The sequence below is a fragment of the Perognathus longimembris genome, chromosome 8 (assembly GCF_023159225.1).
Source record: "Perognathus longimembris pacificus isolate PPM17 chromosome 8, ASM2315922v1, whole genome shotgun sequence".
In the NCBI taxonomy this organism is placed as follows: Eukaryota; Metazoa; Chordata; class Mammalia; order Rodentia; family Heteromyidae; genus Perognathus; species Perognathus longimembris.
The window spans coordinates 33,979,771-34,007,724 of record NC_063168.1 but is presented as its reverse complement, the minus strand read 5'-3'; the positions used below and the strand labels follow the sequence as shown (position 1 = coordinate 34,007,724).

The 27,954-nt window shown below is 40.9% G+C and overlaps 1 protein-coding gene across 3 annotated transcripts in view; it reads right to left on the bottom strand.

Moving 5' to 3' along the window:
- Positions 1–27,456, bottom strand: part of Xpo1 (exportin 1) — a 55,801-nt gene extending 28,345 nt beyond the window's left edge. Inside the window, exons 1-4 of one of the 3 annotated variants that reach the window (XM_048352853.1) lie at positions 26,677–27,456; positions 22,979–23,110; positions 14,032–14,133; positions 10,389–10,461 (exon numbers count right to left, since the gene is read on the bottom strand). In XM_048352853.1, the coding sequence (XP_048208810.1) occupies positions 10,389–10,461; positions 14,032–14,133; positions 22,979–23,104 (301 nt within the window). In that variant the 5' untranslated portion in view covers positions 23,105–23,110; positions 26,677–27,456. Of the gene's footprint in view, positions 1–10,388; positions 10,462–14,031; positions 14,134–22,978; positions 23,111–25,180; positions 25,202–25,315; positions 25,589–26,676 lie in introns of those variants that run through there. The other 2 variants (XM_048352851.1, XM_048352852.1) reach the window with 2 other exon arrangements.
- Positions 27,457–27,954: the final 498 nt, after the last annotated feature.

The window sequence follows — 27,954 nt, the reverse complement described above, 5'->3', positions numbered from 1 at the left end:
TTCATCCCTACCTACTGACTGGAATTAGTGAGCCATAGTGACCACGTGGAATATGTATTTTTGTACTGGGAATATAAATAGCTTTTGTACTCCACCCTACTGGGGTAGAGTGGAGGTGGGGGGAGTAGCAATACTTATTAGGACCTCTGACTTTTGTTCACCCTTTTCTGGTCACATCTGACTCTCTACCACATTAAGAGCCAGGCCTCCATTTTCTGCTTCTTGCTAACTATCTATACAGTCTGGCTTTGTACGTCAGAGATCAGCCTGTTGAGTAAGATTAATGGTCATGAACCACTGACACCCAGCTTTAGAAATACTTTTTTTTGTTGTTGTTGTTGATCATGGGGCTTGAACTGTGGGGTCCTGGGCACTATCACTAAGCTCAAGTCTAGCGCTCTACTTCTTGGAGCCATAGTGCCACTTCCAGTTTTCTACTCGTTAATTGGAGATGAGTCTCATGGAGTTTCCTGCCTGGTATGGCTTTGAACTGTGATTCCCCAGATATTAGCCTCCTGAGTAAGTAGCTAGATTGCAGATGTGAGCCACCAGCATCTGGCTGGAATTATTATTCTTTTTCAGTATTAGTCATGCAAATCCCAATACACTATGATAAAAAATGTGTATCATTATTTTGTTTTTTTTTTTTTTTTTTTGTTTTTTTTTTTTGGCCAGTCCTGGGCCTTGGACTCAGGGCCTGAGCACTGTCCCTGGCTTCTTCCCGCTCAAGGCTAGCACTCTGCCACTTGAGCCACAGCGCCGCTTCTGGCCATTTTCTGTATATGTGGTGCTGGGGAATCGAACCTAGAGCCTCGTGTATCCGAGGCAGGCACTCTTGCCACTAGGCTATATCCCCAGCCCTGTATCATTATTTTGAAGGCCGCTTATGGTAGGTACATTCTTCAAATTGAAGGACTTAACACATATCCTTAATAACCCAACTCTAATTTTTACTTTTCCCCCTTATTTTCATTAATATCAATGAGTTGTACAAGGCAGTTTCATGTGTCTATGTATGTATACATGAAACTTGATCAAATTCATCTCTTCCATCATTTTCTCTGAAAATGTTTTTGAGAGTCCCATTATCAGGTAAAGTACTGTAGTGTTGAGCTATACGTGTAGAGCTCAGTGACAGAGTGCTTTGCCATGCATGTCCAAGGGTTAGGTTTGATTCCCAGAACAACAGTCAAGCTGTATTATATGTAATATATATATATATATATATATATCCCTTAAGAATGCTTTGTAAATACTAGATTCGCAAATACTAGCTATATGATAACAGGGTAAACACATACACACACTATTGAAACTTACTTTTTTTTTGTTTTGTTTTGTTTTTGTTTTTGGCCAGTCCTGGGCCGTCACCTCAGGGCCTGAGCACTGTCCCTGGCTTTTTTTTTTGCTCAAGGCTAGCACTCTGCCACTTGAGCCACAGCACCACTTCTGGCCATTTTCTGTATATGTGGTGCTGAGGAATTGAACCCAGGGCCTCATGTATACAAGGCAAGCGCTCTTGCCACTAGGCCATATTCCCAGCCCCTTACTTTTTTTTTAATGAAGAGGATTCATTAAAATCCTTTAAAATAGTGAAAATAAGTAATACTAGCCTATTAGGTTTCAAATTTCTTTGGAAGGAAAACTTCCAACCGAAGGCATCAGGTTTTGTTAGCACCTGAATGATTCAGTGACACACTATGAAAAAGCTTTCAACTAAACACAGGAAAAAACACATGCTTGGACAAATTATTAGTAATGAAGTTGTACATTCTAATTCTTCCTTGAAAATAGCTAATCTCACATGCCACGGAACACAGAAGGCCTTAAAACATTCTGCAAACGTACATTGCAAAGGTGATGGCATGAGTTAACACAATACAATCACTGGGAAGAAGTTACAATAATTTTCACTTTAATTATTGGTTGACTCTAAGCTACAAAATAGATTTGCTCAAGATCATTTGTTACTGAAATGGTTAGTGCAAACATCTGTCTAGACTGAGTTTCAGAAAGACAGTCACTAAAACAGTTATCTGCTTGCTTTCCTTATACATCCAAGGAAACATGAAATATCATCCCAACTCTTCACTAAATGGAATAGTTGTTGGAACAGCAGACTCAGCACAAGTGGCTCATGCCTGTGATCTTACTTAAGCTACTCAGAAGGTTGAGATCTGAGGATCAAAATTTGAAGTTAGCATATGAAGGAAAGTCTGTGAGATTCTTATTTCCAATTAATCACAACTAAAAAGGCAGTAGTAGAGCTGTGGCTAAAGTTACAGAGCAATAATCAATCGTGTTGAACAAAGAATCTCAGGAACACTTAAGCTTTCCATTCAAGCCCCAGGACAGCACATGTGTGCACATACATACATACATACATACATACATACATACATACATACATACACACACACAGCCAGAAGTGGAGCTATAGCTCAAGTAGTACATGCCAGCTTTAAGCTAAGGGAAAGCACCAGTACTCACACTACACCCCACAACAAGAGTGCAACATTATTTGAACAGAACGTTGAAAGAAAAATAAAATGATCAAATTCCCCCGAAGGATTTATGTGAAAGGATGCACAACACTAGCCATTAAGGAAATGTAAATTAAAGCTGCTGAGATTTGAGGATCTCCCATCAAAACTAGCCAGGGCAGCAAAGTTTTTTGAGATTCTATCTCCAGTTAAACACCAGAAAGCTAGAAATGGAGCTGTAGCTCCAAGTGGTAGAGTCTTAACCTTGAACACAAAAGCTCAGAGACAGTACCCAGGCCCTGAGTTCAAGCCACAGAACCAGCACAATAAGTAAACAAAAAAAAAACCAAACAACTATACTCCATTATATATACACTATAATAGCCAAAACTAAAAACACGGACCATGCTAAATATCCATTCTAAATGTGAAGTATGCTGAGATATTACTGGAAAGACTGTAAAAAAAAAAATCACACCATCATTACCTACCAATCTGCCTATGACCTACCTATTCTACTTTTAGCTACAAGTGAGTGATGACAAGCACATGGAGAAAAGCACAGTGAAGATAATCACCAATAGGTCCAGATTATTGAAGCTTAAGTCAAACTTTATCAAATTGTGTAATTTACCATATACAACTTTCCACATGTGCCAATTATTTTTTAAAGCTGTATAAAGGCAAACACAAGGAAGCTGACCACTGGAGCACATTCCTGGCTAATAAGACAAGAATATTTTTCTGGGGCTGGTAAAATGGCCTAGTGGAAGCCCTGGGTTTGAGTCCCCAGCACCACGTATATATAGAAAATGGCCAGAAGTGGCGCTGTGGCTCAAGCGGCAGAGTGCTAGCCTTGAGCAAAAAGAATCCAAGAACAGTGCTCAGGCCCTGAGTCCAAGGCCCAGTACTGGGGGGGAAAAAAAAAAGAATTTTTCTTTAGTTCTAATATCTAACACCTAACAGTATCCTCTCCCAAAATATTAAAAATTTTAAGGCCAGTGTTGGCTAAAGACAATGTATTAGACACCTGGACTTGAACAAAATGGAGGAACATAAAGTTGAGTTAAGCTCAAGTAAGTTGCATTCATTTTTTTTTTTTTTTTTAAAGAGAGGCTTCTGGAGGACACTCGGGGAGTAGTTGCTAATGACTTACTTACTTTATTTCTTTATTTAGCCAGTCCTGGAGCTTGGACTCAGGGCCTGAGCACTGTCCCTGGCTTCCTTTTTGCTCAAGGCTAGCACTCTACCTCTTGAGCCACAGTGCCACTTCTGGCTTTTTCTGTTTTATGTGGTGCTGAGGAATCGAACCTAGGGCTTTATGCATGCAAGACAAGCACTCTACCACTAGGCCATATTCCAAGCCCAAGTTGTATTCTTTTTTTTTTTTTTTTTTTTTGGCCAGTCCTGGGGCTTGGACTCAGGGCCTGAGCACTGTCCCTGGCTTCTTTTTGCTCAAGGCTAGCACTCTGCCATTTGAGCCACAGCGCCACTTCTGGCCATTTTCTGTATATGTGGTGCTGGGGAATCGAACCCAGGGCCTCATGTATATGAGGCAGGCACTCTTGCCACTAGGCCATATCCCCAGCCCAAGTTGTATTCTTTTAAATACCACACAAAATGTTGGGCACTGGTAGCTCATAATTGTAATATATAATTCTAGCTACTCAAGAGGTTGAGATCTGAAGATCTAAGTTCCCAAAGCCAGCCCAGGCAAGAAAGTCCACAAGACTCTGCCAATTAACCAAAAAGTAAAAAGTGGAGCTATGATTCAAATGGTAGCACAATACTAGTCTTGAGCAAAAAATGCTCAGAGACAGCACCAAGGGTCTGAATTCAAGTCCCAGGATAGGCAAATTTTTAAAAAGGAAACCATTATTTGCAACAGGACCTTTAAAGATTTCACTAGCACTGTGAAATCTCAGCTCGGGACCTTCCTCCTAACCTCCGCTGCGTCGGAGTGTAGGACCAGGCCCGACGAGCAGCTCGCCTTGCTTTTGCATTTCGGGGAAAAAAAAAAAAAGATTTCACTAGCAAACACTCAGACTTTGAAATTTTGTCTCCATTACCTTAAAAGAAAATCAGTCTCACCCACCTCATTTGCGCCCGCCCAAGCCACCTCATCCCCACGCCATCTCCACGCACCTAAGCAGCCAGAGGAACACGCTGCACCCCAATAGAGTGGAGGTGGGCACAGTGATGGTGGCCAGGTTAGGGCTGGGATTGTTGCTTTTGGCACTGCTCCTACCCACACAGATTTATTCAAACCAAACAGTTATGCCATTTTCAACTAACTCCTCCCAGAGTACGACTGCTGTCCCAAATTCAACTATCACCAACACCAGGGGAGGCGGAAGTGCCTGCAGTCCACAGCTGATCTTCTTATGGTTTTGCTTCTTCTACATCTCTACTGTTAGAGATTCAGGCCAAGCAATGTCTCTACTTCCCCATCTTCTCTACCCAACCCAAATGGCAACTAGAAGTCTAATGTGGCAAGGAAGAAAAAGGTCTGCATCAAATCAACTGATTCCACGGCTTATTTTCTGGACACAGAAAGGGTTGAGGGTTCCAAATCTGATTCATTTGAAGAACATGTGAAAGGTCTGACAGAGGATGAATGCCAATATTGAATCTGCTGGAGTTTCATGTACCAGATGAGAGATAACATCCAAAGTTGAGATGATTTCCTCAAGTGTGGCTTAAGTAACAGGAACCCCTAAATCTGCCTTGAAAACAACCCTAGGTTTTTGTTTAGAGTTAAGAATGGAATATGGAGATAGCATTTTAATTTTTTGGCTCATTAAATAAATTACCTAGGCCATACAACAATTAGATAATATGGAAGGCTCCCATGATTCTATTTATATGTATACTAGCAGGAACTATCGGGTGTTATGATAAGTCCTCAATTTATTGTTTTAGCAGTACTAATTTAATTTAGCCCATATACTCAAGGAAAAGTTTCACATTGTTAAACTGTTACTGTTCTAAACTGAACTCTTTTGTTGTTTTTGATTCCTTCCCTTTTGTGACTTTGGATTGGACCTTACATCCCACAGATGACAGTGGCTCAAGGCTCTAGTCCTAGATACATAAAAGGCTAAGATCTGAGAACTTCTGTTCAAAGCCATCATGGAGACTCATCTCCAATTAAACAAAAATTAGGAAGTGGAGTTGGGCTCAGGGATAGGGGCTGGGAATATGTCCTAGTGTTAAAGCGCTCACCTCATATACATGAAGCCCTGGGTTCGATTCCTCAGCTCCACATATATAGAAAAAGCAGAAAGTGGTACTGTGGCTCAAGTGGTAGAGTGCTAGCCTTGAGCAAAAAAAAGCCAAGGACAGTGCTCAGGCCCTGAGTTGAAGCCCCAGTACCACAGTGCATGCATGGGCATATATACGTAAATATAAACACACATAGAAGTTTAATACACACAGAAACTTAGTCTCGCAGTCTAACTTATCTAAAGAAATATTCCCTTTAAAATAATGTCAAAGAGGACCAGGAATGTCGCCTAGTGATAGAGTGCTTGCCTAGCATGCCTGAAGCCTTGGGTTCAATTCCTCAGTAACACATACACAGAAAAGCCCAAAGTAGTGCTGTGGCTCAAGTGGTAGAGTGCTAGTCTTGAGCAAAAGAAGCCAGGGACAGTGCTTAGGCCCTGAGTTCAAGCCCCAGGACTGGCAATAAATAAAGTCAAAGATTAAACACACGCATACCTAACAACTGCTAACAGCAAGAATATTTAGAGTTGGGTGCTGGTGGCTCACATCTGTAAGCTTAGACATGCAGGAAGTTAACTGCTCAAAGTGGTAGAATGGTAAGTCTTGAGCAAAAAGGCTAAGGGATAGCATCCAAAAGGTACAGGAATAAATTAACCAAGGAGATATGAATTCAGAATTAATCATAATTCATTAGGTTAACAACTAATTATATATAGAACATATCACTGATTTACCCATCAGTAAGAATAAAATAAAGACATTTCCTGATTCTTAATTTTATGAAATTTATGGTTCTGGATATGAGAAAAACTGTGAGAAAAAACAGCTGGGAATGTGCTTGGTGGTAGTGTGCTTGCCTTGCAGTCACGAACCTGGGCTGATTCTTCAGTACCACATAAACAGAAAAAGTCGGAAATGGCACTGTGGTTCAAGTGGCAGAGGGCTAGCCTTGAGCAAAAAGAAGCCACGGATAGTGCTCAGGCCTTGAGTTCAAGCCCCAGGACTGGCAAAACAAACAAAACAAAAATGCCATGTTGAGGTAAAAATGCCATGTTGAGAGTTGCAAAAACCAAAACAATACAACACATACACACAAATCAAGACCAGACATGATGACACAGGCCTGTAATCCCAGCAGCAAAGGTAGGATGACATAGGTCTGAGGCCTACTGGTAAAAATACAAGACCCTATTTTGAAAAATAAATAAAGCTATGTGGAAAAATGTAATTAGTAGGATCATGGTCCAGGCCAAGATTATTCAAAAAAGAACAAAGGCTAAAAATGGTGGGAGCATGGCTCAAGTGGCAGAGCACCTGCCTAACAAGCAAGAGGCTCTGAGTTCAAATCCAAGTACCTTTCAAGCTTTGTTTTAGGCAGAACTGAGGCTTGAACTCAGGGCTTTACACTTGCTTTCTCAGCTGACTCTCACCACTTGAGTCATGCCTCCAGCTCTGCTTTCTGTTTGTTTTGGAGATGGAATCTCTTAGATCATGCTGGTCTCAAAAAAATTTTTTTACCTGTATTTTTTTTTGTTTTCTTTTTTGGTACTGGGGATTGAACCCAGGACATTGCACTTGCTAGGCAAGCGCTTTGCTACTGAGCTACATCCCAGCCCTTGGTCTCAAATCTTGATTTGCTAGAGTTTAAGCTTCTGAGTACCTAGGATTATAGGCATGCCCATGTTCAAAACACATTTTCTAGTCTATAGCAAAATGAGAACCACAGCAATTTAGTACAATTTATATAATACAAATTTTTTGTATTATTACATTCTACTCTTCTTTTTCTTGTTATTAAACTACCTTGTTGTAAAGCCAGACACTGGTCGAGGTTTACCTGAGGATTATGGTTCAAAGCCTGCCCAAATAGAAAAGTCTGAGAAATTGTTCAATTAACTAGCAAAAAGCTGAAGTGGAGAAGTTGCTCAAGTGGTAGCCCTCTAAACTTGAGTGAAAACAAGCTAAGAGACAGTATATGCAGGCCCTGAGATCAAGCTCAGCACTGGCACAGAGTAAGTAAAATTCTTTCTCAAACTTTTCTCCAATAAAGAAAAAAGACCAGAAGTAGAAGTGGGCAAGTGGTAGAATGTCAGCTGTGAGCAAAAAAGCTAAGAAGAGCATGAGGATCTGAGTTCAAGCACTAATACCAGCACAAACAACAAATACAAAAAACAAAACAAAACAAAACAAACAGCTTGGTGTCAGTGGCTCATGTCTGTAATCCTAGCTACTCAGGAGGCTGACAGCTGAGAATCTCCATTATAAGCCAGCCTGGGCAGAAATGTCAACTTGAGAAATTCATCTCCAATAAACTACCTAGAGAAAGACAGAGTGGCACTATGGCTCAAGTGGTAAAGCACTAGTTCAAGGGCACCGCGCAGGCCCTGAGTTCAAACCCGGGACAGGAAGGAAGGGAAGGAGCGAGGGAAGAAGAAAGAAAAAAAAAAGACATTTTATTCTTTTATTGTATTGGCCCAGCTTCTCTGGACTCTTCCCTCAGCCTCCTGAATGGGATAATAAGCATGAACCTTAAGGATCAAATTATAAACATTTGTCTTCTAGCAACTTTTTGATGAGAAATGGAGTTAAGGACCTAGCTATATTATGTATGGCTCCTACAAAGCAGATTAACCATAACAAGACCAGTGATAAAAGAAAAATAAACTAATAGTAAACCACAAGGGGAAACCACTGGCCACAAAAGAACATACCCTCTACTGGAAAGGTAAAAAAAATTCACTACAAACCTGTGGCACTCGGTGAAATTAGATGTTATCATAGAGTTGTTGATAGGCTAGGAACATAGCTAGAACACTTATCTAATAGAGGCCTATGGTCTGGGTTAAGCCTTAGTGCTGCCAAAAACAAAACAAAACTAATCCACTGAACTTTGATTTGCAATGAATGCAATAAATTGTTCAGGACTTCAAAAACACATGTTCCTTTGGGACATAACAATTGGTCTTTTTGAAAGAGACAGATGGGATCCACTTGGTTGTTCCTTTTGAAAATAGCAACCATTGTACAGAAAGAATATGTTTAAGGATTCCTTACAAACTGGGCTTATATTTGTAATCTTAACTGCTGACAGCTTAACTCAAAAGTCTGAGTTCAAGGTGAGCTGGGGCAGAAATTGCCACAAGATGAACAGGAAAGTGTAGCAGGAGGGATGATCAGCTCAAGAACACCAACTGAGCAAGGAAGCCAAGCAAATTCAAGTTACAACTTTCAACCCTAGTATCACCAAAGAAAAAAACAGAATCAAAGCTTGGCACTGGTGACTCACATCTGTAACCCTAGGACAGGAAGCCCATGATAATGGTAACTTTATTTATCAGAAAAGCTGAAGTAGCACTGTGGCTCAAAGTAGTAGAGTGCTATCCTTGAGCAGAAAAGCTCATGGAGAGTGCCCAAGCCCCGAGTTCAAGGCACACAAGCAGCCAATAAATGAATGAACGAAAAAACAAATAAAACAGCCAGAAGTGGAGCTGGAGGGCTCAAGTGCTAGCTTTGAGGAAACCATCTCGGAGACACTGTCTAAGCCCAGAGTTCAAACCCCAGAAGGAGCACCAAAATAAATAAATAAATAAAATTTAAAAGTAAGCAAATTAAGAAAATATAGAGTGCTGGGGTAGAGTGCTTGTCTCATATACATGAAGCCCATGAAGTCATGAAAAGGGCTGGGATATAGCTTAGTGGCAAAGTGCTTGCCTAGCAAGTGCAACCTCCTGGATTCAATCCCCAGTACCAAAAAAGAAAAGAAAAGAAAAAAAAAAAAGCCATGAAAGAGGGCTGTGGCTCAAGAGGTAGAGTACTCACCTAGAGCAAAAAGAAGCCAGAGACCGTGCTCAGGCCCTGAGTTCAAGCCCCAGGACTGGCAAAAAAAAAAAAAAAAAAAGAAAATATAGACAACAGACATTTCTTTGGAGAGACACTATTTCCTCCTACAATACATTTAAGTCAGTGGCTTATACTGTACTGTATTAAGGACATGTTCCGTACATTTTTTTTGACTCATTAACCTCTCAATGTGTAAAACAGTTGTCAAAGATTTAAGTTATGCTCCTAGACTACAAAGCAAGTGTCCATCTCAAAAATTCCAAAAAAGCAGGCTGGGAATATGGCCTAGTGGCAAGAGCGCTTGCCTCCTACACATGAAGCTCTCGGTTCGATTCCCCAGCACCACATATATGGAAAACGGCCAGAAGGGGCGCTGTGGCTCAGGTGGCAGAGTGCTAGCCTTGAGCGAGAAGAAGCCAGGGATGGTGCTCAGGCCCTGAGTCCAAGGCCCAGGACTGGCCAAAAAAAAAAAATCCAAAAAAGCAAACATCCTTGTCTAGAAAGCAGATGAAGAACAGTACCAGAAGATAAATTAATAATTGAAGAAAGCTTATTTTCAAATGAAAATGCTATACTCCCAATTAGAGAGTCCATACTTCTATGTCTATTTTTCAGTGAAAATAAGTGATTTGAAACTGCAAAGAACTCCAATAAACAAACTTTATTCTTCAGGTTTCCTGAAGTATGACTACTTTTCCTATTGTAGTATAGACAAAAGTTAAACAGCTATACATTTAGCATAAAGAATAAATTAGCATAAAATCAATACATTCCCCTTTCTACATTCAATTGTAATGAGAATATCAGGAATAAAATTTCAACTGTTCAATATTCTCCTACCTTCACACTGGTTCCTTGGAAGAATCTTCCACCTTGTTTTTATCACATTTTCCAAAATTTGTAGTCCATAATACTGAAAATTGGAGAATAGAATCATGTGAATATATTGTCACAGGACTGGCAACTCTCAGGATTCACAAATGGACAGACATTCACACAGTTACATCTAAAGTTTCAAAAAATATTATCCTATCAAATTTAATTACATATGTAAACAAGAATCTATTCACCTATATACTGAGATTTCATGCATTTTCCTCATTTTATTGTTTACTACCCTATGTAACGTCCTGCTGTTTATTTATACATGCTCACACCAGGAGGAAGAACCAAATAAAAAGCTCTTTAGCAGCCAAATAGGCTTTTCTGCAGAAGGAAAAATAGCAGCCAGATATGAATTCACAGCATAAATGACTGCTTATAGGCTCATATACTTTATAACAGGAACAGGCTCCCAAGAATTTAGCAACTTATATACTTTATTAAGCTCCCTACCATCCTCTAAGAGTTGTAAGCTTTGGCCAAATATTAAAATACTGCCACAGACAGTTTCTACATAAATTTTATAAGCATCACTGGTGTGTTACTTAAGGAGCAGCAAGACAACCCATGGATTCATTTTAAATTTAACCCCACCCTTATATAGATGCTATTTCTACTAATTTAAAGATAAACTTTTGTGCACAGTCAAAATTATACATAAATGCATATTGCAATCTGTGGCTACTTTTCAGGTATTTCTTCCTAAATAGAACAGTTTAACTAAATGTAAAAAAAAAAAAAAAAAAGCAGATACCACTTTCAAGCCATTTTGTCCCTCCTGTTGATTATGCACTCTAAACAGTCAACCATGTTTATAATCATGAGTTACTACCTAAAATTATATCTATGACCAATTAGTGTGAAGGAGGAAGAAAAGGGACAAAAACTTCATGGTATGTTTCATAGGAAGAATTAGGGAAGATTCAATTATAATACCTGAAACGTAAACCCATTCATACATAGATAAACAATAACAGATTGCAAGTTTTGGCTGAGAATAAGAGTTCATCTTTAAAATGGTTAGTCATTATACACAATAAAATAGGAGCATTAGTATTTCAACCAAAGGGATCATGTAAATGCTCATTTTATCCAAAGCACAATATAGACTGTCCCAAACTACATTGTGCTCAGTCAATTTTTTGCTGTTTTCTTTCATTTTTAATAGTTCATACTTTACAGGAGTTTTTTTTTTTTTGCAATCAACTCAAATCCTATATTTGCAGAATGTTAGCTCCTTAAAGACTTCTAACAGAAACAAGGCCAGAGCAAAATCCTGAAATTATATAAATTTAATGCCATTAAAATGTTTCATAATCAGCAGTAAACAGTGAAATTTTCATCATGATCATTTTTTAAGAACACAACTCTCTATAGACCTAGGTCTCAGAAAAATGTAAACAAGCAAAAAAAAAAAAAAAGGACAAAAAGTTTCTGACTAGAATTCTAAATTAGGTTTTAAAAACAACTACCCTCAACTTTTTCTGCAATTTTCATAAGATCAGACTGTCATGACATTTTGCAAATCAAAGCAATGCGCTGCTAAGAACTTATAAGAACTATAAAAACAGAAGAAACAAAACTCTCTTTCTTTAAGTCAGAGGTACAACCAATTTTTTTGTTTCTATTTCCTAATTGAACATTTCTCCTTCCCTTAACTATATTCACTTATTTACTTCTTCCTTACTGGTTTGGTTGGTACTTGGTTAAACAAAATACCTATTTATTAAACTCTAGTCCTTTCTCCAACAGTAAAAAGTGGCATAAACTTTCTCAACAATTTATATTTCATCTTTCTGCCAAGGACATTGAGGAAACCACTTAAAATCTTTGAGGTCAAAGGAATATATATCACCATTATACCCTATGACCCAACTTATCCTTGACAACAAAGAATCTGAATTGGAAAGTTTTTATTCCTTTGGGGAAAAAAAAGTACTTCCGGGGCTGGGGATATGGCCTAGTGGCAAGGGTGCTTGCCTCGTATACATGAGGCCCTGGGTTCAATTCCCCAGCACCACATATACAGAAAATGGCCAGAAGTGGCGCTGTGGCTCAAGTGGCAGAGTGCTAGCCTTGAGCAAAAAGAAGCCAGGGACAGTGCTCAGGCCCTGAGTCCAAGCCCAGGACTGGCCAAAAAAAAAAAAAAGTACTTCCCATTCAAAAATCTGAAGGCCAATGATAAAATGCCTACATTAGAAACATCCACAAATCCACACATTCTAAGATAAAAAACTGCTTTACATCTCAGAAACTGAATATTCCATTGCTGAGTTAGGAAGATGAGGGACAGATAACAGCAAAGACTGCATGAAAAAAAACCAACAAATGCATGAAATGATCCCTATGGCAGAAATTTCTACTGAGCCCTTAGAAATATTTATTTTATGCATTGAATCCCCCTTTCCCCACCCACCTCCCATGAAACAAAAACAATTGATGAACAGAATTCAGTTAAAGGGAATCAAAAGGGTAGACCTTGTGGAGGCCTGCCGTCAAAGCCTAGCTGTGTCAGTTGCACAGGAAGACACCCCTTTTCTTCCTATTACAAGCAATCAACATAATGGAACATTATGATTAATATCAGGTAGTGTTAACATCTTTAAAGAAAAAAAATGACTGCATAAAAGCCAAATGTCATAGTGCATAAATTTAGCACCAAATCATTTGTAATTTATGTAAATTGAAGAATTCTTTACCTGTTGCTTTCTTTCTGTTCCTCTAATCATCTCATTTTTCACAAGACAAATTTGAGTTTTTAAAAATACTGTTGATAAATCAACTTAAACATTAGTAATGTCTGTCAGTATAAAAAGCAAAATTTACCAGGCAAGCAAACAGGCAAACACTGCTATGTTACTCAAGGTTAGCACTTTGAGGAAGTTCTGGACTGTATTTTTGCCCTAAAATTTACAAGATGTCAAAACTAATATTTTAAAATTAACCATCTGATTTCAGGAACATGGCTACTTTCTGTTTTAACACAATGTATATCAAATGGAAACCTTTTGTGTATTAAACAGAATGCCATGGTATTATTACTTAAAGGCAGTTTAAAGAGAAGTGTGAATCATCAGCCTAAAACAGTCAAAACACATTTTGATCAATTCTTCTGTTCAAACTTAAGAGGACCCGAATTTTAACATTTAAAATTGCAAATAAAAACTGAGTGCTGTCTCATACAAATCATTGGTACCATGGAGTAGGATTTTAAGCTGTCCATATGACTTGGGATTGGAGTACCCTAGCCTGTATTATATTGATTACTTGCCCAAACTAATTCTTGTTCTCGTGTTTCATCTCTGAATAACATTCAGAATTTATGCTACTTAGACCTGCATACATGTTCTAAGAAGAACAAAACAAACAATCCCCCCCCCCCAAAAAAGCCACCTTGCATACTAGTCCCAATTACAAAACTTAATAATTCTCAGGACTATGTGCAAGAATTAACTCTGTTTAAGATTAAATTTTGAAATAAGTTAACCATCAATATAAAATGATTTGATAACAGATGCTAATACTAAAAATGAGATACCTTCCTCAAAGTTTATGACTGGAAGAAAAGAAATAATGCATTTTAAAACCACCACTTGCTTACTTTTGTGTTCATATTCTGTGAGAATTCCAAAATTGTGTCAACTCTTGTCCACGCATCAGGATGTTCCTTTAAATGTGTCAGTACTTCTTGAGCCATTCTTTGCTAAAATATACAAAGAATTTTAAACTAACATGTTCTTTTAAATTCACTGAAATGTAATGCACTTAACACACAAATCCTATGACAAAGATTCTACCAACTTTCAAAAACATTTGAGAAGTGACATCTACAAGAAATTACTGGCTCACACCTTCAATCCTAGGTACTCAGGAGACTAAGATCTGAAGATTGTGGGGTTTGAAGCCTGCGAAGGCAGTAAAGTCCATGAGGCTATCTCTGTCAAATAGCCACCAAAAGGGCAGGTGTGAAGCTGTGGCCTAAGTGGTAGAGCACAAGCCTCAAGTTAAAAAAAATAATAGAGAGCTCAGGGACAATGCCCAAACCCCAGGATAGGCACAAAAAAGTACAAAGCATCACTATCTTAATTTAAAATGAAGCTATAATAATTAATGCCTCATTTTAAATTAAGGTTGTATGTTTGTGGTGTACACGTTTCATTCCAGCTACTCTGGAAATATAGGTAAAGAGATCTCATGTTTAAGGCTGGGTCATACAAAGTAAGATCCGATCTCAAAAATGAAATATGTAAAAGATCTGATAATGCTTCATGCATGTGTTCTTGGTGCCAGGATATACCAAGTTCAAGGCAAATCAAGTTATATAGCAGAACCTTGTCTTCCAAAGTGAGTGGTATGCAGTCAAGCCCAGGTATTAAATTTAAAAAAAAAATTGAGCTGGGCAATATGACTCATGCCTGTACTCCTAGCTACTCAGAAGGCTGAGATCTGAGGATTGAGAGCCAGCCCAGTCAGACAAGTTCCTATGAGATTCTTCTCTCTAATTAACCACTCAAAAACGGGAAGTGGCACTGTGGGACTCAAGTGATAGAGCACTAGCCCTGACCACAAAGAGGTTCAAGGACAGCTCCCAGGCCCTGAAATTCAAGCCCCACAACCAACCCCTCCCCAGTCTAAATAGTAATCATAACGCTTAAGTATGTACAAACATCAAGTCTCTTAAGATTCTTTAAAAAATCTCTTATTATAATCACACTCAATTTTGAAATTCCAAGTATTATTTTACATACAAAATTCTGTATCAGAACTACAAGCCAGGGAGATCTGGTGGTTTACACCTGTAAACCACCAGAGGTGGTTTAGAGGTTCCTTAAGAGACTGGGAGCTGAGGACTGTGGCTTGAAGCCAGTCCAGGAAGGAAAAGTCTGTGAGACTTCCCACCAAAAAGCTGAAAGTAGAGCTATGGCCCGAGCAGTAGTCTTGAGACCAAAAAAACAAACAAAACAAAAAACCCAATAACAATACCTCAAGGACAAGGCACAGACCCTGAGTTCAAGCTCCAGGACCAGCACTAAATAATAAATCCAGATCTACAAATAGTATTACAACTGTGCTCCCATCATTAACTATTAACATTTTTTTGTATTTTTAGGTATATGTACATGATTTAAATCCAAGGTTGAGAACATGCTACAAAGCACACTCTACCATAGTGCTACACACCCAACTTATCAATTTTCCTATTTTCATTTCTACTGTTTTTGTTGTTTACTTTGTAATGGTACTGGGGCTTGTCAGGGCCTGGGTGCTGCTAACCCTTTAGCCTTTTGCTCAAGGTTAGTGTCTACCACTCAAGCAACAGGCTCTACTACGCGCTGGCTTTTTTGCTAGCTAACTGGAGTAGACTTCCTGCCTCGGTTTAGGATTACAGGTGAGAGCTATCAGTGCCTGGCTGATTTTTATTTTATTTATCTCAGTTGTGGGGCTCGAACTCAGGGTCTGGACACTGTCCCTAGCTCTTTTACTCAAGGCTAGCACATTATTACTTTGAGCCACAGTTCCACTTCCAGTTTTCTAGTGGTTAGTTACAGATTTGAATCTCATAGACTTTCCTACCTATACCGACTTTTGAACCACGATCATTAGAGCTCAGCCTCCTGAGTGCCTAGGTTTACAGGTGTGAGTTATCAGCACCCAGTTGATTTTTTTTTTTTTTTTTTTGGCCAGTCCTGGGCCTTGGACTCAGGGCCTGAGCACTGTCCCTGGCTTCTTCCCACTCAAGGCTAGCACTCTGCCACTTGAGCCACAGCGCCGCTTCTGGCCGTTTTCTGTATATGTGGTGCTGGGGAATGGAACCTAGGGCCTCGTGTATCCGAGGCAGGCACTCTTGCCACTAGGCTATATCCCCAGCCCCTGATTTTTATTTTGAGACAGCTTCTCATTATGTAGTTCATAGTTCAGTCTAGCCTCAAATTCATTATGTAACACTGACCTCCGCTTACCAAGTGCTGTAATTATAAGTACATACCACCATGCTTTGTGGGTTTTTTTTCCTCCAAAACATAGAACTAAAACATTCATGAAATTCATTGTCCTTTTTCCTTACACCATCCCATCCTTAGGTTATCACATTCACTGAACACAGTAGCTCACAGTTGTAATCCTAGTTACTCAGGAAGATAGAACTGGGAGAATCATAGGTCAGCCAGGGTAAAAAGTTCCTAAGATCCCAACTCAGTCAATAAAAGGCTGGTAGCAGTGGCCTGCCATCTGGGAAGAATAAATAGGAGAAGCATGGTCTAGGGTTGGCCCGGAGAAAAAATTGTCAAGAATCTAATAGAAAAATAGTTTAAAGGCTAAGGACATGGCTCAAGTAGTAAGAGTGCCTGCTTAGCAAGAATAAGGACCTGAGTTCAAAAGCCAGTACCACCACCAAAAAAAGAAAAAGATCATCACTTTCATGATTTTGATGTTTTTGCTGCCCATATTTTCATGCCATGTGCATGACTTTCATAAATTACAGTTGACCAATGCCTAGCATATGAAAATGTATCCTCTCTGTATATCAGTTTGACAATAAAATTTTTTTTTAAAAAGTACAGTTGAGTAACCACTATATTCTGTATTACTAGCATATAGAGGTCCAGAGGCATGTCAAGTGACAGAGCACTAGTCTATCACGGATGAGAGGCTCTGGTCTAATGTTTACTATCACCAAATAAACTACTTAGAAGTTCTTCTGTAATTTGCCCTTTCCACCTAAGGCTGTTTTTTGCCACTCCTGGGGCTTGAACTCAGGGCCTGAGCACTCACTGTCCCTGGCTTCATTTTGCTCAAGCACTCTACCACTTGAGCCACAGAGCCCCCTCTGTCCTTTTCTATATATGTGGTACCAAGGAATTGAACCCAGGGCTTCATGTATACGAGGCAAGCACTCTACCACTGGCCATATTCCCAGCCATCCATCTAAGTTTTTAAGATCCAACCATGTTGGCATTATACATTTAGCGTCTTTAAGTTTTCCAGATAATATAGATATAGTTTACCAAAGAAGTTTTATTGGTACTTTCTTCTTTTTGCAACAAGTGCCATCTTCAGGTGGGAGTGTTATTTCAAGCAGTACAGCACTTGCCTAAAATGTACAAGGCCTTGGGTTTGATCCCTAGCACCTCACCATAAAAAATAAAAACAAGGGGCTGGGAATATGGCCTAGTGGTAGAGTGCTCGCCTCACATACATAAAGCCCTGGGTTCGATTCCCCAGCACCACATATATAGGAAACGGCCAGAAGTGGCACTGTGGCTCAAGTGGCAGAGTGCTAGCCTTGAGCAAAAAGAAGCCAGGGACAGTGCTCAGGCCCTGACTCCAAGGCCCAGGACTGGCAAAAATAAATAAATAAACAAAAAACAACCAGCTCAATCGTCTACCATTTTGTAGCCTAGCTGGATTCTTCTTTATTCTACTTTAATCAAAACTTAAAAGCAAAAAGTAGGGCACCAGTGGCTCATAGCTGTAATCCTAGCTACAATTTGTGTATCATGGTTCAAAGTCAGCCCAAGCAGCAAAAAAAGCTCAGAAACAGGGCTGGGAATGTGGCTTAGCCCTGCATGCATGAAGCCCTGGGTTCGATTCCTCAGCACTGCATAATCAGAAAAAGCCTGAAGTGGGGCTGGGAATATGGCCTAGTGGCAAGAGTGCTTGCCTCAAATACATAAAGCCCTGGGTTCTACTCCCCAGCACCACATATACAGAAAATGACCAGAAGTGGCACTGTGGCTCAAGTGCTAGAGTGCTAGCCTTGAGCAAAAAGCCAGGGACAGTGCTCAGGCCCTGAGTCCAAGCCACAGGACTGGCAAAAATAAATAAATAAAAATAAAACAAAATGCTCAGAAACAGTGCCCAGGTCCCAAGTCCAAGACCCCGTACCAGCATACACACACATGCACACAAGCAAAAAGTTTGGAAAAGTTTTAAAACTTGTTAGCTAGCATGCACAAGGTCCAGCATTCAATCCTCAATGACATCCACTTCCCCTTCAGTGATTTTGCCCTTTACTTTGCCCAAGGGTTTAATCCTACAGGAAAACACCAAAGATGCAGCGGTGCATATTTGCATCATATTTAGCAGGTTCTCACAAGGATTAGTTAAGATTTCTTTTTTCTTTTAATTAAATTTTATTGACAAGATGATGTACAGAGGGGTACAGTTACATAATAAGGCAGTGAGTACATCTCTTGTTATATTTATTACACCCTCCCTCATTTTTCTTTCCCTTCCCTAGTTCAGGTAAGCATATATACAATATCCAGTGTACAAAAATCATGTACAGTAATCACATGGGGTATGCCAAAGGAAATTCACCTAGTACTTTAAACATAATGACAACAATAAAAGATTTTTTTTCTAATATTAAAAAAGAATTAGCCAAGCCCCAGTGGCTCACACTTGTAATCCTAGTATTTCAGGAAGCTGAGATCTGAGGATTACAGTTTAAAGCCAGCTTAGACAGGAAATTCTTCAGTGACTCATCTTCAGTTAAGCGTGTGCGCGCGTGTGCGCACACACACACACACTCGAAATGGAGCTGTGGCTCAAAATGGTAGAGTGCTTGCCTTGAGCAAGAGACCAGAGACAGCACCCAGGCAATGAGTTCAAGCCCCAGGGATAGCACACACACACAAAAAAACAAATTTAACCATGTATACTGGTAAACAGTGGTATATAGGGTAAAAAAATACAAACAACTACAAAAGCAATACTTGCAAAACTGTTTGGTATAAATGAACTGAACAACTCATGGGGGGAAAGGGAGAGGGGGAGGGGAGAATGAGGGACGAGGTAACAAGCAGTACAAGAAATATATCCATTGCCTAACATATGAAACTGTAACCTCTCTGTACATTAGTTTGATAATAAAAATTTGAAAAAAAATGGGGGGGGGATAACCTTTCCTAAAGCATAAACAAATAAAGGTATAACAGGAAAAAAACCCATTTAAAACACATATGCTTATTTGGGCTTTGATACTAATAATTTATCATACACAATCATAGTCACAATTATCTTATTCATCACCAAGAAGACATACTGCTGTTTGAAAACTTAATTTATGGTAGTCCCATCCCTGGAAACTCTATTGACTCACTACGGGATATGAGAAAAGTCAGTTACCTGAATTCCACTATGAGGATCTGGGATTAAAGGTTAAGCATTACAATTTACATGTCCGTTCACTCATTCACTCACCCACTCACTACTTTTTGTTCACTACTCACTCAACTCATTTATGCAGGATTCGATAGATAGGCCCAGTGGCATTAAACTTGCAATCCTCCTGCCTCAGCTTAGTGAATATTGGGGTCACACATATGTACTACCATGCCTAACTATACACATTTTAAATTTCATTGAAGAGGTACAAGTGTATCATATAATAATAATTTGTATCTAACTAGTGATCTATGAATCTATGTTCAGATTCACAATTCACACCATATGATCTATATCTAGTAAAATTTAGTCAAATTGCTAGTAGTTAAATGGTTTTTGTTTTGTTTTTGCCGGTCACAGGGCTTGAACTCTGGGCTTGGGCACCGTTTTCAGACTCTTTTGTGCAAGGCTAGTTTACCACTTGAGCCACAGTATCACTTCCGGCTTTTTCTGTGATTAATTGGAGATGAAGAATCTCATAGACTTTCCTGTCCGAGCTGGCTTCAAACCATCCATCCTCATATCTCAGCCACAGGGTTGCTAGGATTATGGGTGTGAGCCACGAGCAGCTGGCTTTAAATCTTTTAAAGCAATGATCATCCTACAAATCAACATTTCCCACACTACCACCATTCATTGCAATCACTACATACTTATCATTTTCTTTCCAATTATTTTAACTTCTGAAGTTACTTCTAAATATGTGTATTCTAATATCTTCATTATTTTGTCCTGGTATGTTTACATAATATTCTTTTAGTACCTTAAAGCCCCAATAGGGACTTAAACAGCAAAAAGACATAAAAAGAAACTCAAGTGCAAGAAAAATTAACGTCTTCCTGTGCAGCTAACTAAACAGTGAAAGCATTTTAGTTGCTAAGCAATAGAGTTCAAGACATTTTTGCAGACATCACTACTGGAGAACACCAACTCTTGCCCATATCTGTCCCCTTCCCCACTTGCCTAAAAATAGAAAAATACTTCTAAAGATAGGTAGTACTAATTTTTTTTTTTACCCCAGTCAGTCGGGGGCTTGAACTCAGGGCCTAGGAGCTGTTCCTGTGCTTTGGTTAATATTTTATTTTATTATTATTATTTCTTTTTCCCAGTCCTGGGCCTTGGACTCAGGGCCTGAGCACTGTCCCTGGCTTCTTTTTGCTCAAGGCTAGCACTCTGCCACTTGAGTCACAGCGCCACTTCTGGCCATTTTCTATATATGTGGTGCTGGGGAATCGAACCCAGGGCTTCATGTGTCCAAGGCAAACACTCTTGCCACTAGGCCATATTCCCAGCCCCCCTTCTGGCTTTTTCTATATATGTGGTGCTGAGGAATTGAACCCAGGGCTTCATGTATACGAGGCAAGCACTCTACCATTAGGCCATATTCTCAGCCCCCTCTGTTAATATTCTGAAAAGCTCAAGTGGGTAATGGTGGCTCACGCCTGTAATCCTAGGAGCTGAGACTTGGAAAATCAGTTTGAAGCCAGCCCACGCAGAAAAGTCCTCAGGACTACCAACACCAATTAAACAGCAAGATGCTAGACTATAGGTGTGGCTTCAGAAGGAGTGCACCAACAGTGAGCAAACAAGCAGAAAGAGCTCAGGTCTTGGGTTCAAGCCCTGATTAAAAAAAGAAAGAAAGAAAAGAAATTCAACCCAGGCAGTAATAGCTCACACCTGTAATCCTCACTGCTCAGGAGGCTGAGACTGGAGGATCAAACTTCAAATGCAGCCCAGGCAGGCAGGAAATCTGTGAGACTTTTATCTCCAATACTACTCAGAAAAGGAAGGAAGTGGTGCAGTGGCTGAGAATGTGGCTTAGTGGTAGAGTGCATGAAGCCTGGGTTCAATTCCTTAGTACCACAGAAACAGAAAAAGCAGTAAGTTGCTTTGTGACACAAGTGGTAGAGTACTAGCCATGAGCAAAAGTTCAGGGACTGTGCCCAGGCCTTGCAACACACACACACACACACTCTTCAGGGACTGTGCCCAGTCCTTGCAACACACACACACACACACACACACACACACACACACACACACTTCCTATCTACTTAAAGAACATCATCCAACCAGGAACCTCATGTTTTGACAACAAAGCATAAACAGTCAGGCTGGGAATGTGGCTTAGTGGTAGCGTGCTTGCCTAACATGCATGAAGCCATGGATTCGACTCCTCAGTACCACATAAACAGAAAAAAAAAACACAGAAGTGGCGCTGTGGCTCAAGAGGTAGAGTGCTAGCTAGCCTTGGGCAAAAAGAAGCCAGGGACAGTGCTCAGGCCCTGAGTTCAATCCCCACTACAAAAATAAGTAAAAGGATCACTGACCCAAGCCGGGTGCCAGTGGCTCACACCTGTTATCGTAGTTACTCAGATTGCCATCTGGGGATCAAAGTTTGAAGCCAGGCCGGGCAGCAGAGCATGAGACTTAACCTCCAATTAACTACCAAAAAGCCAGAAGTGGTTTAGCGTTAGCCTTGAGCAAATTAAAGAACAGCTCCCAGATCCTGAATTCAAGTCGTAATACTAGCACTAAAAAGAAGAAGATTTGGACCCAATTGCAAAAGTTTTCACACCACCCGACTATTTTAGTTTTTGTCACTTCTGGTTTTTGAGTGGTTAAATGGAGGTAAGTCTCACAGGGACTTTTCTATCCAGGATAGCTTCAGTGATCTTCAGATCTCAGCCTCCTGAATAGCTAGGATTACAGCTAGGACTACAGGTGTGAGCCACTGGTGCCCAGCAACACCCGACTATTTTAGCAGCCTAGGGATGTAGCTCAGTGAAACACTTGCCTAGAATGTGCAAGGGCCTGGGTTCAACTTCTAGCACCACAAAAAATAAAAACAGAAACAAAACCCTTTTTAGGCCCTATAATGCTAGATAGGTAATCAATTTCACTTTTATCATTCAGCTACATCCCTAGCCCTTACCTTTCAGTTAGGTTATATAAAAATAAATAACACAAAACCTTAAACTGATCAAAACATGGATCACATTTATCACATTTATATATATATTCCTATATAGTACATTTTCTCCACTACTAGAACCACTTTTACAAATGCACCAGATTCAAATAAGGCAGAAATATTCATAGATTTTTAAACAACTAAGTAATTCTATAGTTTAAAGGTATGTCAAGGTACATAGAACCTTTAATATCTAACAAAACATTTGTACACTTGACTGTTTTATTAAAGATAATACAGGGTTCTGAAGTTAATAGGACAAGTATATCCCGCTCTTAACTATATCCAACACAATTTCTTTCTCCAGTACTTATTTTCCAAATTTGTGAAAAAAGTGGTTAACTTACTCAATTTTTAGCATTTTGATAATGTTATAAAGATGTGAAGTTTTGGCCAGCCACTTTACCTGGGCTCCTTCTCCATGGTATAAGCAATTCACAACATTGTCTAAAAGGTTGATATCCAGTTTTTGGCTGAAATCAAGCAGCTGACGAGCTGCATGGTCTGCTAACATTGTCATAATTGCTGGCATAGATTACTGAAAGGAAAGAAAAAAAATAAGTTGCCAATATAGTTTTGATATGAACAGTCAAAAGCTTTCTTCTCACATTATTTTGTTCCAACCACCTTCTTACAAATATGTTAATTAAAGGATATGAGAGATTTAATTACAAAACAATAAACACAATAACAAAAGCTAAATAATTTATCTACTGTCTAGCTAAATTAGTTACTAAGGTCCAATCTTCCTAACGTTTACTAGAGACCTAAAAAAGTTTACAAGTCTAACATTTAAAAAGTATGCTAAACTGTTTTTAAGTGACTCCATTTTATGGCCTTAAAAGATTTTAGGGCCCTGAAGACAGATATAGTGACTAATTTTGTGCAAAAATTTCAAGTACAGGTTAATTTGCCCCCTCACCAAGCAGAATCTTCTGAATGGCTCAGTGTAAGCAGTTCCCTTCACACATTTTTAAGATATGCTGAGAACAGTACAGTTTTAAACATGCATAAGCAGCAGTGATTAGGAAGAACAAATGTTTCATAAATCTTGATACAAATTCTCTTAACTTCTACAGAATTCAACCCACTAAATTTGCATTCAAAGATTAAATAGTGGGTTGGAGATATGACCTAGAGGTAGAGTGCTTGCCTCAAAAACATGAAGCCAGGGCTGGGGGATATGGCCTAGTGGCAAGAGTGCTTGCCTCGTATACATGAGGCCCTGGATTCAATTTCCCAGCACCACATATACAGAAAATGGCCAGAAGTGGTGCTGTGGCTCAAGTGGCAGAGTGCTAGCCTTGAGCAAAAAGAAGCCAGGGACAGTGCTCAGGCCTTGAGTCTAAGCCCCAGGACTAGCCAAAAAACAAAACAAAAACAAAACAAAACATGAAGCCCTGAGTTCAATTCCTCAGCACCACATAAAGAGAAAAAGCCAGACACAGCACTATGTATGGCTCAAGTGATAGAGCACTATAGCGCCTTGAGCAAAAAGAAGCCAGGGACAGTGCTCAGGCCCTGAGTTCAAGCCCCAGGACTGGCAATAAAATTAAAAAAAAAAAAAAAAAAGATTAAATTCCTCAGATACGTGATCTAAAGGGAAAAAAAACCTTTATGGTAATATGCCATCAAGATTTTTCTTAATGTTCAGGTATTCACTCACAAGGTTTAACCAGCGTATTTCCAAATAGAAGAACTCTTTGCCTTAAATGTAGTAAAACACACTGGCTTCATGTGCAATGTTTATCCCCCTAAGATGCTTCTGGCACACACCCACACTTTTAGTTGCCTAGAATTACAAAAATCTTTTCCGTTTTTTCTTCAAAGACAATGCCAAAAATCTGACTGGCTCAATCAGTGATTCTTGAACTTTTGTTGTTGTTGTAAGCTGTAATAAAACCAGAGGAACACAACTGTAGCCCACCCCATTTTTTTATATGATTACAGATGATTCTGGACACTTGGAAATGCTTCCACTAAACCCCTGGTTTAGTCCAGGATCAGGAAATGAATGGTTAAGTTGATTACATTGTGTTTGAACCAACTAGCCTGATAGGAAAAAGTTATTTTTGGCTATGCCATAGCATTTTAAAACTTCTTAGTAACAGCAGCAATTTAAATGCAGTTTTACTTAAAGAGGTCAAAACAAATGTTAATCAAAATAAATTATTAGACTAAATGATGAGCCACTCAGGCTAACTATAATGTAAAATATAATGTAAGTCAAGAAATTGAGAGTACAAATATTTTTTATTCCTCTAGAGCCTTTCTCTCCATTACTGACAAAAAAATGAGACTTCAAAAGATTAACTAGTATTAAACATTTTAATAGTTCTGGTACCTGCAATAAAGAAAATATAACTACTACTGTGATAGAGGTAAATAAATTCTGAAACTACAAGTGTAAATCTTCCCTTGCCTTCAAAGGCTATAAAACTTTGAATAAGAGTAAAAACAATCTTAAAAATTAAAGCTCAAAAGCACTGTCCAATAAGCACCAAGATCGACATAAAAGTTTTGATTTTTGGGGTTAAAAATTAAATGAGCTTTCCTTCGCCTACCCTGTCATAACTTACAGCTAAAAAAGAAAAAGATCAATAGTAACCTGTAAAAAGTTTGACTTCCAGGTATTGTCCTTGGGAGTTCTCCATATTAGATTCAAATGAAAAAAGAAGATAATAATTTAAAATATCGTTGTTTGCCATCCTGAGAACTAGCGGTTATCTTCGAAATAACCTACCTATTCTTGAAATGTACGTAATACAGAAATGGCGGCTTTGGTGGTCAATGCCAAGCACATTTAGTCCCCCAAATCGAATAGCTTCCAAAACATTCTTTCCACAACCAGCATAAGACACACAACCAAACAGGCGATAAACACTCCTAATAGCAGGAGAGGTATAACCATAACTCTTCCTTTTTTCTACTTGGAGGCCTTCAATTTTCAAGTCTACTCACTGAATTGCATATCCTAAGAAATTATTCGGCAATGTCGTGACTCTACCACTTCACTCAGCTATACCTTGCATCTAAACCCAAAAAAGTCTCAACTGCTACTTATTGGTAACTTCACACTAAGGTGAAAGACTGCCACAAAGCGAAAGGAGTGCTACTTAGGTGTGTGTGCAATCGCCGACTTCATTCAGTAGAAGCACACCTCACGAGGGCCCGCCCTCCCCAGGCTTCCCTCCCGAAGCGAGCGGCCGCACTTCCACCTACAGCACACCAGAACACGCACTCACCCCGCCCCTACTCGCGGGCCGCAGAGACCCGGCGCCTTAAGTTCACCGCCCCAAACCTCCAAGCAGCATGGCCTCAGCACGATGAAAAGAGGTCTAGGCTTCCTCTACTACACTACTTCCCTCCGCCCCAAACTCCGAAGACTCTAGAATGAAGGAGAATCAGGGTATCACCCACTACACACTGCCAGCAGTGAATGATTCGACCAACTTCACACACACGACCCTAGAAAAGAAACTACAACACAGAACCCCATTCGTAGATCTCTGAAAAGAACTGACCATTTTATACTTCTCGCCCTACTTTTCGAAAAACCTCAAAGACAAAACTCTCTTTAAAACAAACAAAAAAAACAGAAAGCTTTTGAGTTTCCACGCCCGAGGAGCAAGGACTTAGGGAGCCCCTCCCTCCCTCCCCCATCCCAAGCTCCCCACCGAGGGCCACGTGATGCAGGCGGACGTTTCAATGCTGCTGCACTAAATATTTCTGGAAACTTCCACTCATATTAATTTACAGAGATGTTCCTGAAATCACCCCAACTTCTCCCGGGCCTTTTGGGCTGGGGAAGCCCTTCTTCCACCCCCTCCGGGGCTGTGCTTCACAACCACACTCCTCGCCTCCATCCACGCCACCCGCGCACGCCAATGAGCCAGCAAGCGCTCCCCTCCCGCGGCCGCCTTCATCCCTCGGCGACAGAAGCGGCTCCATTCATCGCAGCCTCCGCCGTGGGCCTGGCGCACCCGCGGTCGCCGCCGCCCGGGCTCGCCTCCCGCGGCCGCCGCGCCCCACGCCGGCCTTCTCCCGCCCGCCCGCGCTGCCGCCGCCGCCCGACCCTCGGCCACCGAAGACGTAGTGACTTACCCAGAGATCGAACCAACTGCTTCTTCCTTCCTTGTCGGGGCTTAGGGCGAGGGAAGGTGGGGAAGGGGAAGAGGGGAGGGAATCAAGGTGGGTTTCAGTTTTCCCACCTTAAAAAAAGGAGATTTAAAAACGAAGGGCAAAAAAAAAAAGAAAAAAAAAGAAGCTCAATATTTACTATTCCAGGGACAGCTCCCCTAAACACACACACACACACAAACACACACACACTCGCCTGCCCCACCAAAAAAGGGGAATGGGTCTGAGGGATAAATGCTCCCGCCCGGCCGGGGAGTGAGGAAAGGGGGAGGGGAACGGGGTCAAGTCCCGAAGCCTGAGCCCCGGGAGGACCCTCCGGCCACAGGCGGTGGCGGGAACGGCGGGAGTAGGGGTGGAGAGTCCACACGACCGAGGAACGCTTCGCTGCCAGTTGCAGTCCGACTCCCCCCACCACAACACTGCTCCCACTCTCACGCGGCTCCGGCGCTGGGCCCCCCCCCACCCGGGCTCGCCTAAACTTTCCCCCCTTCTCCCGCTCCTCAGCGACTGGTGGTTCCCCCCCCCCCTCGGGGTGGTTGCACGGACTGCAGCTGCAAGACTGGAACAGGCAACGCCGCCGGGGCTGTAGCTACTGTTGCTCTGGCTGATGCTGTAGCTCCCGCTGCTCCCGCCGCGGCCGATGCAGCCGCTTCTCCCCCTCCTTCTAGTGCCTCAAACTCGGAACCGGTTGAAACCGGTTCAGACTGGGAGATTCCATCTCGGTTGAGTTTTCAGCCCATGGCGCCGCGGAGCGTTTGGAACCTGGGCCTCCGCCCCCAGCCCGCCCTCTCATTGGCCGGTTCTAGCCACAGCCGCGCCATCAGCACATCTTGTATTGGCCTGAATGCCTGTCAATCCTACCTAAGGCTCCACACGAGCCCGCCGCTTCGACCCCCGCCTCTTTCCAGCAGCGATTTGCCCGCAGAGTGGGGGAGGGGAGGAGGGGCGGGACCACGAGGAGGGAAGAAGAGGGGGTGGTAGAGGAGGAGGCGGGATGAAGAACTGAGCCCAGCAGAGAAGCGAGCGAAGAGAAGCTGCGGGCAGGATTGGCTTGAATGATCTGTCAATCAAACGTAACCCGCCTTCGACTTTCCTTCCCCCTCCCGAGATTCCTACTCCCAGTGTGTGACTCGCAGGCACAGCCTTTCTGGCCCGTTCATTGGTTGGACGCCTTTGGTGACGGAGAGGGTGGGGCGCAGCTCCTGAGCTGCTGGCGGCGCGAGTTTGAGCGCGGCGCGGTGG